The 14,554-nt window shown below is 52.9% G+C and overlaps 1 protein-coding gene across 5 annotated transcripts in view; it reads right to left on the bottom strand.

The window, feature by feature from the left end:
* ST3GAL1 (ST3 beta-galactoside alpha-2,3-sialyltransferase 1) overlaps nucleotides 1–14,554 on the bottom strand; it is a 90,849-nt gene that overhangs the window by 15,990 nt on the left and 60,305 nt on the right. For 4 of the 5 annotated variants that reach the window (XM_005215316.5, XM_005215315.5, XM_010811919.4 and 1 more), the window contains one exon: nucleotides 2,565–3,476. In XM_005215316.5, the coding sequence (XP_005215373.1) occupies nucleotides 2,565–2,867 (303 nt within the window). In that variant the 5' untranslated portion in view covers nucleotides 2,868–3,476. 5 annotated transcript variants of the gene reach the window in all.

The following is a 14,554-nucleotide window of genomic DNA, read 5'->3' as shown; positions in this document are numbered from 1 at the left end:
GTCTTCTGTAAATGACAATGCAAAGTCCCAGAGGGCTGCTGACAAGCACACAGGAGAGAGTGGGCAGAGGTTCACAATCGCCTCCTCCCCTTCACTCTCCTGACTAGTTTCCAAGCACTGTAGTGTATTTCCCTGTCTACAGTCAGGGCTCAACCAGTGCCTGCTGCTGCTGGTAGGGCTCGTGCCTTAGGGCAGAGCCTGGAGGCAGAAGCTCAGACAGCCAGCATAACCCTGATGTGAAGGACATGGGGGATTATGTGATTCCCCAAGGCACCTGGGCTGTCAGCTTCCAGCCCCTGAAGCCTCCATCCCTGGTCCGGCCTCCCTGCCCTCGCTCCCATGTGGGCCTGGAGAGGCCGCAGTGGGCAAGAAGGCAGAAAACAACGGTGCCTGGGGGCAGACGGCGCAGCCCCAGGTCTGGCTTTGTACTGACAGCCCGGTGACCTCAGTCAAGTCCTTCACCTCGACTTGGAGACAGAGGAGAAGAGGCAGCAGACCACAGAGGGTAAGCGGGTCTAGGCCCAGCCCCTCTGACTTACGCATCCAGCACCTTCCGTGGCCCCCTGCCAGCCCATCAGCCTGCAGGGCATTTCCTGCCAGGCTCATCACATTTGAAAGGCAGGGCTCTGTGTTCAGCATCCTAGATCTGGATCTGTCCTGGATGCCTGGGGGCCTTTAGGCAGTGCTATGGTGCCTCCCGGGAGCTCTCAGGATGGTTTTGGTTTCAGTATTCTATGTCTCTGCCTGGAGGGACAGAAGTGCTTGTCAGATGTGGTGTCCCAACTCTTTATTCAAAACATGTGGTCTGTGTGTTGTCAAGGAACCCAGAAGCTCGAAAGGCCTGCTCCTTTCTGTTGATTTCTATTGGTGAGGCCCTTTCTCGCCTCCCCTCCTCCCCTGCAAAGTCCCTACCAAGTGGTAACCAGAGGCTAAACTCCAGCAAAGAAGAACTGCAGACAAGCACTGGGGTAGGGATTAAAAAAACTGATAAAATGTTAACAGCCATGTGGGAAAATATTCAGCCTTCGTACGTACTGAAAAAAATGTGAATTCATTACCCCTTGCCCATTAAAGCAGCATAAATAAATAAAAATGTTAAAACCTAATGTTTGCAGTGTTGTAGAGAAATGTAGTGAGGAGACTATTATGACTTCAATGTGAAACTCAGAAAGATGAAGTTCCTCAGAATCATTCTTGATATAATATAGGAAATTAAAAGCAAAACCCAGGGACCCTGGGTGCCTACCATCCATCACTCAGTCTTGTGATTGTCCATTTTCCCTTCTCTCCTACCATCCCTAAAAAGGGAAAGCTCTTTTTCCATCTAAATATCTTGGCATCTACTAGATGCTCAATAAATCTTGAATGACTGGGTATTTTTCACTCTCCTTCAATCCATTTTGCATTTGACAACCAGAATTACTTTTCAAACAACTAGATCAGATCATGGACCTCTCCTGATTAAAACTCTTGAAGTTTTCTGCTGCACTTAGACACAAATGCCACATTCTTCGCTTTGGGTCTTGCCTGCCCCCAGACCTCCTCTAGAGGCAGCAACCCCTGCTCACAGCCACACAGAGCTCCTCTACTCACCTCCCCCCGCCCCCCAAGACACCAAGGTGATGCGGCCCCAGGGCTCTTGCACCTGCTGTCCCTGTGACCTACCGCACTTTCCCCTGATCCTTCCACAGCCTGCGTCCTCTCTGCCTTTAGTCTCCACTCAAGTCCTGGCTCCTCAGAGACCTTCCCATTGACCCCATTTAGAGAGGCTTCTGCCCCAAGCTCCCCCCATCACAAACCCCTTTGGGAGGAAGTTCCTCCTCCGAGCACTTCTATCTGAGCCTATCTTGTTTGTTATCCATCTCTCTCTGTCAGAATATAACTCCACGAGAGAAGGACTCTGTCTTTTTTGCTCCTCAGTAATAGTTGAATAGTGGCCTCTAAAAAGATATGTCCAAGTCTTGACCCCTGGAACCTGTGAATGGGACTTTATTTGGAAAAACAACCTTTGCAGATGTAGTTAAGGAATTCGAGATGAGGTCCTCTTGAATACAGAGTGGGCCCTAAACTCAGTGACAGGTGTCCTTACAGAAGAAGGAAGATAGGCGCTTAAGACAGAGAAGGGGTCTGTGTGAAGACGGAGGCAGAGACCAGAGGGATGTGTGTACAAGCCAAAGAATTCGCAGCGACCAGCGACCCTCAGAAGCAGGGAGAGAGGCGTGAGATGGAGTGCCTCAGAGCCTCTAGAAGAACCAACCCTGCTGATCTCAACCTTGATCTCAGACTCTGTCTCCAGAAACAAGAGGGAATGCACGTCTGTAGCTTCAAGCCACCTTCTACGTTACCTGTTACGGCAGACACTGGAAACGCCTACAGAACCCTTGGCTTTGATTTATATAGAATGGATTCTAAATACACAGATGCTGAATGAATGAATGACTAATATTCCGAATCTCACCAAGCGCCTGGCAGGGCCCCAAGTGCACGCCAGGGACTGAGCATTTGGCCGTCAGGAGCCCCCCGCCCCGCCTCCCACGAGACCCGCCCACAGCCCCGGTTCTCACCAGCCACCAGTTGTATGTGTCTTCCTCCAGGAGCGCGTTCTTGGCCGTCAGCAGCGGCTGCATGGACCGGTTGAATCGCTCGTCGAACCAGGAGGAGACCCTGCGCTGCCCGATGCAGCGAGTACAGGTACAGGGCCTGTTGGAATACTTCATGAGCTTCTTGAAGTTCTCCGAGAGCTCATGGACCATCTGCTTGGGGAACCAGGTGGTGGCCAGCATGGTGTGAGAGTAGTTCAGGAAGAAAGAGGTGAGGAAGATGAACAGGAGGAGGAGCGTGAGCACTTTGAGAGTTCTTTTCCTCATGGTCGCCTTTTCTGCTTTACTGAGGGGGCGGGGCAGGGATGGGCTGGAGGAAACCAGGCCTAACTGGGGAAGAACTCCAAAGAAAGAGCCCGGAGATAGAGGCTCAGTCGCAGAGCAGGACAAGACAGGGACAGCCACGGAGCTTTAGAGCTTCCTGACGGCCACGTCTGCAGGCGGACAGCCACCAGGCTGTGCTGGACATCACCCGCAATACTCAAAGGCTAAGTGGACCACTCGTGGTGGGTTGGCTCTGCTGGCGTGCAGTTTGTCTTTTCAGGAAATAGAGTGGCCTGTTTCATCAGCAATCTTCAAACAGCCGATAACGTCTCTTGATGAAGCTTTAATCAAAACTTAATAACCGTGATTTCCTTTCCCATCCAAGGGGGTGGTGGGGTAATTAATCCTTGTGACAGCCCAGGGTCCCTCGAAGGTGAAGACGTCACAGGAAGGGCCGCGGTGCGGGACAGAGGGAAGCTGTTTCTGCCACTGCCCTCTGGACAGGATGGTGCGTGACAATTCTTAATTAGAACTGGGTCTTGCCCACGCTGTAACCAGAGATGTGGTGGGGAAGCAGCTGGCTTGATGAAGGCACTGGGGGCTGTCTGTCATCTACACAGAGAAAGAGGAAGAAAACAGGATGAATGTCTCTTCCCTTCTTCAAAAAAAAACTTTTCTGTCTCTCCACTTCCTCCATTTCTTCTCTGTTGCGACACCACCGATATGGCAGGTGGACAATTTTTTAACCTTTTGAACTTCAGTGCATGCATGTGTACAGTGGGATGTTAATGCCTATTGTGCAAGGTTGCCAAGAGACACGGAAGGTGTCCCCCCGCATCTTTCCTGCAACCAGAACCTAGTACATTGAAGCACACGACCAAAGTTTGTGAAATGAGTTAATAATGCACATACGGTGCTGGGCACACAGAGCTTGCTGACCACAAGCTACTTTCTCTCTCCTTCACTCTCTCTTGGATTCTGAAGTTCAACAACAACCAAAATGCTACTCTTAAGAGGGTAGCCCAGACTTCTACCTGGCTGAGGTTCAAGTACTGGTTTATCAGCTGAATGGTTTGGGGCAATTTATTCAACCTTCCTGACCCTCAGTTTTCCCTTCTATAATATAAGACAATAATACCTCCACTTATGGGATGGCCATGAAGATAAGACAAAATGCTCTCTGCTGAGTTTCTGGTATTCATTAAGCAATTGCTAAACTTTCTGTCCCCAGTGGCTCAGCTAGTAAAGAACTTGCCTGTCAATGTGGAAGACACAAGAGATTCAGCTTCGATCCCTGGGTTGGGAAGATCCTCTGGAGAAGGAAATGGCAACCCACTCCAGTATTCTTGCCTGGGAAATTCCATGGAAAAGAGGAGCCTGGCAGGCTACAGTCCATGGGGTCACAAAGAGTCAGACATGACTATGCACACACACACACACAAACTTTTCTTTGCTGTTTTCTACGTATGAATGGATATTCTTGGATGAGCCACTAAGAGCCAGAGAGGATGGTGCATTCATGCATACCTATTTCCTCAACTAACAAAGCATATGGTCACCCAGATAGGGGTCTCCCAAGTTGTCCAAAGAAACTGAGATTCAAAGAGATTAAGTGGCTGTGCCCAAGGTCGTGGGGAGAGGAAGAAGTGAGATCTGAGTCTGGATCCCAGACCTTCTGAGTCCATGCACCTGGAAGGGCCGGGGTACCAAGAACAGGGCAGGAGTGTGCCCTGGATGGACACCCTGTCCGTTAATTGGGCACCAGATGACCATAGTTGGAGGGGTACAGAGAAAGCTGGGAGCCATTTATTCCGAGAAAGCACACCGGGACGCCTGAGAGGCTTGTAACACAAGTCCCCACACCTCCCTGGCTTTTGGGCTCCTGCACAGCCCAGCTGTGGTCACACCTCTGCACTTGAACCTGACTCCCCTTGGTCCTTGCTGAGCATATGCCCCTGTCTCTATCCGTCTGATCAGTTACCTTCGCCATCCCAACGTGTAGGCTGTCAAGCAGCTGGATTTCCGACCACCCTCCCCACTGGCCCCTGCTGCCCAGGGAAGTGATAGTGAAAGGAAGATTGATTACTTTCTGGTAGAAAGAGGGGCAGTTCAAAAACCAGATTAAATCCACAGCGCCGTCCTGGAGATAGCCAGGGGACAAGACATGTTGCTTCTACTGCTTCCTCGAGGCCTCAGCCTGGCGGGTAAGGTCTCCTCATTTGCCTTCTCCTCCACTTTGTACTTGTCGTGACAGTGTGACTTGTATGGAGAACCTAATGGTGTGTAGAGCCGTCCCTTCCAGCCACACCTGCTCCTCCGTCCAGCAACCAGCTCTGTCATCTGAGTCAGATTAACCTGCTTATCCTCAAGGGCGGGCTCTGATTTAACTTGGCAGGCAGAGGGTTCCCACCCCTCCTACTGCAGTAATTGGTCCAGGGATGGGCACGCAGCCTAATTCATCTGGAGCGAAACTCCTGACTTTTGCAGAGGAAGGGGGAAAGAGACGTTCTTTGGCTTTGGCCAGTTTGCTGTTTGAATGCGAGGTCTGGAGTTGTACCAGACACTTAGCTCCCTCACTGATTGGTGTTAAGTCCCTATTTGATCATGGCTGCCACCCTCCCTGGGCCTTGACTTTTCAGTGACATCAGAGAATAAATCCCCTTTATTGTGTAAAGCAGACTGTTTGTAACTTGACTGACTGACCCACAGGTCAGTTGTTCTGGCCTCTGGACACCCAGCCTGGCTGTCCCCACCATCCAGAAAACCCACCCCACCCTGCTTGGCTCCTTTGACTCCAGGAGGGAGGTCTGCCCGTGCCTGGCCTGAGCGGGGGCCTCTCCTGGCTTCCGCTGCATCCCGGCTCCTCTCTGCCTGTGCTATGTGCTTGCCTGTCTCCTCCCTGAGCTGGGCGCTCCATGAGGATGGACACTCAGTCCCACTCATTGTCGTGGCCCTGACATCGGGAACCCACAGGGCGTAAAGGGACGCAGACGTAGATGAAGGGAAAGATGAAAGAGTCAGAGGGGAAAGCTGGGCCAGGAAGCACAGGCTGAGTCTGCGATTCTCACCAGGATGCTCACCCCCATTTGCTGTGTGACTGTGAACAAGTGCCCGACCCTCTCTGAATCACCCTTTCAACTGGAAAATGGAGCTGATGACACAGATTCTGCCCGCTTCTTGAGGCTATCAACTAAGGTACGATTTATCCATTCAACTGATTCACTTGATGCGTATTTGCCAGGGCCCTGTGCTGTGCCAGGCTTTGGGCTGGGTGGCAGGGATCCATCATGAAAGATTCTAAAGTGGGAACTTCCCAGGCACCTGCAAGGCCCCAGCACTTTGGGAGAGAGGATGCTGGTGTCCTTGGGTCCGAGAGGGGCATGCATGTGGGTGGGGCGGAGGGTGTGTGGGATTCAGAAACCAGGATCAAGACTGAGTGTCTCTGAGCAACATGGAGACTCACTGGAGGGTCTGACTCACAAGGTCTCATTACATTTGTCTTTGTAATGAGCAGAACCCATGATGCTCTTATGGACTCTGTATCCTGATGCCAAGGGCATCAGTTCACTGAAACAGATAATTACTGAACCATGTTGATCAAATACAACTGTGAATGAGAAGCTAGGTCCCTTACAATGTCCCAGCTCCACGAGAGGTATTAACATTCTACCCTGATGCTAGAGGGAGGGGGCAGTGAGCGTTGAGACAGAGCGCAAGGCCGGATGGCAGAGGCAGGGGGGACCGTGACACCCTCCTCCCATCCATTCATCTGGTACATCCTGGTAGCTGCATCTCTGAGGCCAGGGTGCTGGTTTTAAACCCACCTACCAGCAGACCCTTCCAGGCTGGTACCAATTAGTACCCTCAAAAGCCCTGGAACAAAACTGCCTTGGAAAAGTAGGAACAGCCCACCCCTGGCCCTGCTCCCCCCAACCTTCTCCCTTGCCCCAGGGAAGAAATAAAGAATGCGTGACTTTCTGTTCTCTATTAAGTGAGGCAGCCTGCAACACATGGGGAATGCTAGCCCGGGCCTCTGAGATGGGACTGAGGCCAAGACGCCACGGGCCAAAGATCTCCCTGAGCCAAGTGCACAGCAAGGAAGGCTGGCTATGCCTCCCCTGACAAGGAGGACGAGGAGAAGGAAGGGGAGGAGGACCCAGCTCCCAGTGCTGTCTGCAGAGAGGCAGTCATGTCTCAGCCATGGACAGGAGTTCTGGGGGACGCACGGAGGAGGTGCACAGAAAAGATGGATAATTTGGAACGGTGGCTCAGAGGGTAAAACATCTGCCTGCCGTGCGGGAGGCCCATATTCAATCCCCGGGTTGGGAAGATCCCCTGGAGAAGGAAATGCAACCCTCTCCAGTATTCTTGGCTAGAGAATCCCAAGGACAGAGGAACCTGGTGGGCTACAGTCTATAAGGTCGCAAAGAGTTGGATATGACTGATGGACTTCACTGGAGGACGCACAGAGGAGGTGCATGTCACGGTCCCAGAGGGTCACCCCTCAAAGTTGACACAAGTCAGTGCCCCTTCAAGAACTCAGAAAGGATTCCCTGAAGGAGGGTCCCTAATGAAGCTACCCTCCTCCCCTCCACCCCTAAAAATAGGGAGATAGTGATGATTACCAGCCACTAAGAGAAGAACTGCTTCCAATACTTGGCAAACCAAATGAATGGACAGATGGGGTTTGTGAATGTTTGGTTAATGCCTGCTAAACTTCCCGCTTGGGAAGACCCCCTGGAGGAGGGCATGGCAACCCACTCCAGGATTCTTGCCTGGAGAATCCCATGAACCAAGGAGCCTGGCGGGCTACAGTCCCTGGCGTCACAAAGAGTCAGACATGACTGAGTGACTAAGTACAAACTGCACGGTAGGTCTCACAAGGCTGGGATGTCATACTAGCTCTCTGCATAGCCTTCTGCCTCATGTTGGCTGGTGAAGTGACCGAGTGAACAGTAGGTTGTTGGTAATATTCACACTTCTGATAAGGAGCTGCCATGACTGTCCTCCATGGGATCCTCAAGTCAACTGGGTGAAATAAGCCAAAGGAGCCACAGGGTCCCAAAGTCAGACACAACTTAGACACAACATCAGACACGTTTCCCTGAAATGAGAAACCGAAGTTCAGAGAAGGCAAGTGACTTGTCCAAGGTCACACAGCGAGATGCCAGCAAAGCCAGCACTTTGCTCCAGGCTCCTACCTCCTCCTGGGCTGTCCTCCATAAACACAGCTAACTGTTCTACTTCATCAGGACCTGCCCTCATTTCTTTTCTTGTCATTTCTGTGGGTTTCAAATCTGTCATCTTTCTGCCTTCCTGAAATGGATACTACCTTGTCCATCCTCTCTTCTGCTGTGTCCACTCCGTTTAAATTATATACTACATTTATTTCAGTTACTGTATTTTTTCAGTTTTAGAATTGCCACCTGAGTAATATTTTAAATAAGTTCCAGTTTTCGGGTGAAAATCTGTACCTTGTCACCTGTCTGCCTGCAATGATCCATCACAGTTATTTTAAAACCATGTCTTACCCTCGTGACATCTGGAGATGAGGGTTTATTTCTGTTGTCTGTTTTCTCTCCTTATCTCTCTTTGGTCATTTGGCTCTGTCTCCCAGCATGCCTGGTTAACAGTGGACAGAGCACGGGCCGGAAGTGTAGCAGCTGAGGACAAGGTGGTCCTTGGACAGGAAGGAATCTGTTTGGCCCTGGAGGCAGGTAGAGCACAGGCACACTCCCCCTGTCCCAGCTGGTGACCGACAACCAGGCTGCACAGTCTTCATGATGACTAGTTATTCCTGGCTTGCCCTTACTTATAAGGAAGAGCCTTTCTTTTTTTAAATATTTAATTTATTTATTTATGGCTATGCTAGGTCTATGCTTTGCTTCAATAGGCTCTTCTCTAGCTGTGGGGTCCCCTGGTGGCTCAGACGGTAGAGTCTGCCTGCAGTTTAGGAGACCCGGGTTCGATCCCTGGGTCAGGAAGATCCCCTGGAAAAGGAAATGGCAACCCACTCCAGTACTCTTGCCTGGAAAATTCCATGGATGGAGGAGCCTGGTGGGCTACAGTCCATGGGGTGGCAAAGAGTCAGACATGACTGAGTGACTTCACTTTCTCTTTCTTTCTGTAGTTGTGGCGAGCGGGGGCTACTCTCCAGCTGTGCTGCACGGCCTTCTCACTGCAGTGGCCACTCCTGCTGTGGGCTTCAGTGTTGCAGCTCCCAGGCTCCAGAGCACAAGCTCAGTAGTTGTGGCACGTGGGCTTCTCCCACGGAGAAGGAAAGGGCAACCCACATCAGTATTCTTGCCTGGGGAATCCCTAAGGACAGAGGAGCCTACTGGGCTACAGTCCACAGGGTCCCAAAGTCAGACACAACTTAGCGACTGACTACACGCATGGATATTTGAATTGCTTCCACCTTTACTGGACTTCCACCTTTAGTGGACTATTAAGCCACTTTATTGGTGGCTCGGTGGTAAAGAGTCCGCCTGCCAATGCAGGAGACCCGGGTTTGACTTGTGGGTCGGGATGATCCCCTGGTGTAGGAAATGGAAACCTACTCCAGGATTCTTGCCTGAAGAATTTCATGGACAGAGGAGTCTGGTGGGCTAAGTCTAGGGGATCATGAAGAGTCAGACATGACTGAGTGACTGAGCACATGGGCTTAGTTGCTCCACAGCCTGTGGGATCTTCCAGGACCAGGGATCCAGCCAGAGTTTCCTGCACTGATCCGCAAGGAAGCCCAGGGCATAGTCCTTCCAAAGGGAAGCTGGGAGGGCTATGAATTTGTTAGGCATGCCTCCTCCATGCACTCTCTCACTTCCAATTTCTGTCTCCCCTATACTGTGCGACTATCAAAAGCTCAGGCTAGCTTTTCAATCTCTCAGCTGCTGTGTTCAGCTTGTTTCCTTAGGCTCTGGTCCCATGCAACTTAAATTCTGCCAAATGCCTTGAAAGGAATAAAAAAGGTGCAGAATAATGGCCCTCTTCCCAAGGTTTCTGTTGCTTTGCTTCTTGGCCCCTTCATTTTAGCTGACCTGGGAGTCGTGTCCTCCATTTTTATTTCGTTTCATTATTACTATTTTTCACTCCTCACCTCTTGAGACTGCTCAACACTGAGCTGCTTCTCTCTGCTTGTCTTCTGGAGCCGCTGGTCACTGGACACTTGGAATCCATCTGTTCTGGTTCTGTGCCAGTGGATCATGGCCAGTGGTTGTTGGAATAAAAAAAAAAAATGGCCCAGACATACCTGGGTTCAAATCCCAGCTCTTCCTATTCCCAGTTCTGTTCTCAGGGGTAAGGCACTGCAGCTCTCTGACACTCGGTTTCTGAGTCCACAAAGTGGGACTGTGTGCGTGCCCACTGATTTCAGTTATGTCTGACTCTTTGTGACCCCATGGGCTGTAGTCCGCCAGGCTCCTCTGTCCATGAAATTCTCTAGGCAAGAATACTGGAGTGGGTTGCCATTTCCTCCTCCAGGGCAATTTCCTGACCCAGGGATTGAACCCTCATCTCCTGCGTTGCAGGCAGATTCTTTACCCTTGAGCTACCGGGGAAGCCCACATAGTGAGACTTGTAACGCCGGAAGGCAGGGCTGCTGTGGGATAAAGGGATTTGCACAAAAGCGAGCAGCTTGGTTTGGGGGCACAGAGCAGGCACCTTATAAATGTCAGTTCTCTTCCCTCCCCGAGTTTCAGGTTCCTCGTTTGTAAAAAGTCCAACAGATTCCCTGGCTTGCCTTACTGGCAGGGTTATTTAAAAGACTGAATGAAATCAGGCATGAAAGAACAAACTGGGGGAATGAGGAAAATGATGATTTCGACTCGCTTCATTAGCTGCTTCCATGCGTCGAGGGATGGGACAACCAGCCCTTCACTTCCTCCTGCTCTACTGGCCAGGACCTGCAGGGAGGAGGGTCCCAGAGCAATGCATGGGCTAGAGTGTAATGGCTATCTGTGGTCATTCACGGGGCCCTTCTCTCTTCAAAGGGTTAACTGTTGGAGCATCAACCTGTGTGCGATGCGAGGGCTCTTAGGGCATCCTGATTCTTCCTGCTTTCACGGCCCCTGCCGGCTAGCATCTACTGGACTGGGGATTCTGTCCCTGCTCTCTCCTCTGCATCGTGGGGCTGGAAGGTTAGAAATGACACTTCCCAACTTCCCCTGACCGGGCGGCTCTGCAATAACAGGATAATCAGCATGGAGGTGGGCTTGTCCTCCTTCCTGTGGGGGCAGAGGCTGCTCTGTGGACCAACCCTCTGCCTCCTCCACCTTCCAGTTTGCAGGGCATCTCCACACTCTGAGCTGGCATCTTTTTTTTTTTTAGAGTTACTTTTTTGGTCTTATTTTTGGCCATGCTGGGTCTTCGTTGCTGTGCTCAGGCTTTCTCTAGTTGTGGCGAGCAGGGGTTACTTTTTGTCATGGTGCACACGTTTCCCCTTGTGTGGCTTCTCTGTTGCAGAGCAGGGGCTCTAGGGAGCAGGCTCAGGAGTTCTGCTGCATGGGCTTAGCTGCTCCTCAGTATGCGGGATCCTCCTGGAGCAGGGATCGAACCCGTATTCCCTTCACTGGCAGGTGGATTCTTAACCACAGGAGCACCAGGGAATCCTTGTGCTGGCTTCTTGTGGCTTCCTGGCCTCTGTGCTCCAGCCTTCAGCATCAGGACCGATATACCTGAGGGCACGGCCCCCATCACCTTTCCAATGACTGTCTAAGCCCCAGATCCTCTGAACCAAATCCTTCTGAAGCTTCTGCCTCAGTGAAGCCTCATCATCACCTGGGGATAAGGCGGTGCCCACCTCATGGGCTTCCCTTGTGGCTCAGCTGCTAAAGAGTCCGCCTGCAATGTGGGAGACCTGGGTTTGATCCCTGGGTTAAGAAGATCCCCTGGAAAAGGGAAAGGCTACCCACTCCAGTATTCTGGCCTGGAGAAGCCCATGGACAGAGGAGCCTGGCGGGTTACAGGGTCCGTGACCACGGGGTCACAAAGAGTTGGACTCGACTGAGCGACTTTTATTTCGCTTCACACTTCACACATGCCTCACGGGGCTGGGCTGAGAAAGGCTCCAATCAGTGCAGGCAGAGCTCAGGAGTCTGCGCCCAGCACACAGGGAGCACTCCCTGAATGTTGGGCTTGACTTCTGACATCCTCCAGCGGCTTCTGGTTTCCTGCAAGGAGCGCCATCTAACAGCCGCACTCGGCCCTCTCCTTTCTGCCCACATCACTGAACAGACGCGGAGACTGAGCTCAGGAAGGGGAAGCAGTGCATCCAACAACACATGGCAAAGTCCAGAACCGAGAGGGGAGCCGGGAGCCTGATTCCAAGACCGCCTGGATCCTTAGAAGGAACCTGCTCTGTTCACGCAGCTGCCTGGCTTGGCTGTTTCCACACTTGCCGGGGGCAGGAGGGTGGAGGGCAACACAGGCTGGGATGGACAAGGAAAGGAGCCAGCAGGAGCTGAGGGTGCTGCATCAGGCACTGATTAATCTGTCATCAGGGGACATCACCTGCTTATGGAGGCTCCCCCTTTGCAGACCCTGTTTACCCACAGTACTGGACTGTCACAGCTCTGGGACTGAGTACCAGCTCCATCTTTCAGAGGCAGGAACAGAGGCCCACAGCTGTCAAGGGACAGAATCCCAAGGAGCTGGGGTACTGGGAGATGGGGAGCGCAGGAGGTAGGGGCCCCGCCCTGAGCCCCCCGTGACGTCTGAGCTGAGGAAGACCGACAGTGACCACGCCACAGCAGCGACATGAGGATCTGCGTGGAGCCAGTTTGGGGCCTGGCAGGGTGCAGATGTGACCTCTCCTCTCCCAGCTTTTGCTTCCTCCCTGGTCAGCATCTCCAGGCCAGCTCCACCCTCTGAGTCACACACAAAGTTGGCAGCCAGGCTCGTGTGGCCCAGCCTGGACCTGACTAGCTCTGTGTGTGTCTCTCTCTCCCCCAGCTCAAGAAGGACCAGCCTTGGCTGCAGCCAGACTCAGATCGCTCCAGAAAACATTATCCAAGAGCAGCCCAGCTTGGGTGAGGTGAGGCCTGAGAGATGGCCTCAGGGAGAGGCAAATAGGCTGTGATAAGTAACACAGAAATCCTGCCTGACTTGCCAGCCCGCCAGCTGGCCGTAAAAGTTCACACTTACGGCTGCAACGTCAACCACAACTGCATTGTCAGCTCCTGCCTAAGTCTCCAGGCTGCAGGTCTGCCGCCCAGATTTTGACTCTGCCAGCCCCGAGTTACATGTTGCTGCTGTTTTTCAGTCGCTAAGTCATGTCTGACTCCTTGCAACCCCACGGATTATAACCCACCAGGTACCACTGTCCATGGGATTTCCCAGCAACAATACTAGAGTGGGTTGCTATTTCCCTCTCCAGGGGATCTTACCAACCCAGAGATCAAACCCGCATCTCCTGCTTTGGCAGGCGGGTTCTTTACCACTGAGCCACCAGGGAACCCGGCCCTGCCCGTCACCACCCACCCACATGGCATGAGCCAATTCCTAAAATTTAATCTCTCAATATACACACACATCTATTGTATTGGATTTTTTCCGCTGGAGAACCAGCTATTACCCTTTCCTTTGTGTGATTGAAGAGAGAGCCGGAGACGAGTCGGGGGCCCCCTAAGAAAGTGGTAACGGCCACAGGACCACAGGATGGGCCAGTAACTGGGCAGAGAGGACAGGGGCCTACGGGCAAAGGAAGCTGCAGGTGCAAAGGCCTGTCAGGAAAGCAGGTGGGTTGGCAGGAACTGAGAGAGACGGTCAAGCCGAGCAGAAACCCAGAGAGGAAGATGTAAGATGGGGTAGGGGTATGGGGCTGGAGCCACATATCAGGAGCCAGGGGAAGTCTCTGCAGGCTTTGCAGCAGAGGGGAGGTCAGGCTCGGGAGGGTCCCAACTTGCCCAAGTCCTCTGGGTTGGGGCACCTGCAGGGCACCTCCCATGCGCAGCACTGCCCCCGCCCGGCCGGCCCTGGGTTCCTGGAAGGGTCGAAGCTGTGTGGCCCAGCCTCCCGGGGGCTCAGGTGGTGAGCTGGGCACCTTGGCTTTCCTTCCCTCCACTCTTGGCACTCTGCTCTGTGCCCAGGGCTGCCCTGGGGCCTCACCTGTGAGTTCCCACACTGGTTGGCTTTGGGCCATGTGGGCACAGACAGGAGAATGGAAGGAGGATGGGGGCTGAGGCCAGACACTTAGGGCTCTGGCCCCTCCCGACCCCCGTGGGGCAGCCAAGACCTGGCAGCCTCTGGCTCCCGTCAATGGCCCTCGTCATGCGATGGCTCTGTTTGCGGGTCTCAGTTCTCTTCAGCCCCAGGATGAGCAATACCCCATGGTTTTTCCCCCAGGGGCCAAACCACGGCCTTGAGAATCACCCTGGCATTCACCTGCCCTGGGTGGCCCACTCTGAATGGACCCTGTACATCCGGCAAAGATCATCCTCTGGAGGTGTGGTCCGCAGGGAGCCCCGCCCCCACCCCTTCTCTCCCCAGAGAAACAGCTGCTCCAAGAACAGCCGCGGCAGCTCGGAGGGCTTTTCAGGAAGAGTTGGCTCAGGCTCTTTCTGGAATCCTTCCAACGCTGCTCCCAATGCTGCCCGGGACTCACCCATCAAGAAGCCTCCCTGTCCTCCTCCGGCCGATGAGACAGCCTGAGGCAGGGACAGCACTGGGGTGGGCGTCTCTGTGGGTGCCATGCA

The sequence above is a fragment of the Bos taurus genome, chromosome 14, assembly GCF_002263795.3.
Source record: "Bos taurus isolate L1 Dominette 01449 registration number 42190680 breed Hereford chromosome 14, ARS-UCD2.0, whole genome shotgun sequence".
In the NCBI taxonomy this organism is placed as follows: domain Eukaryota; kingdom Metazoa; phylum Chordata; class Mammalia; order Artiodactyla; family Bovidae; genus Bos; species Bos taurus.
Note: the sequence above shows the minus strand (reverse complement) of the source record. Positions and strands in the feature narration are given on the sequence as shown.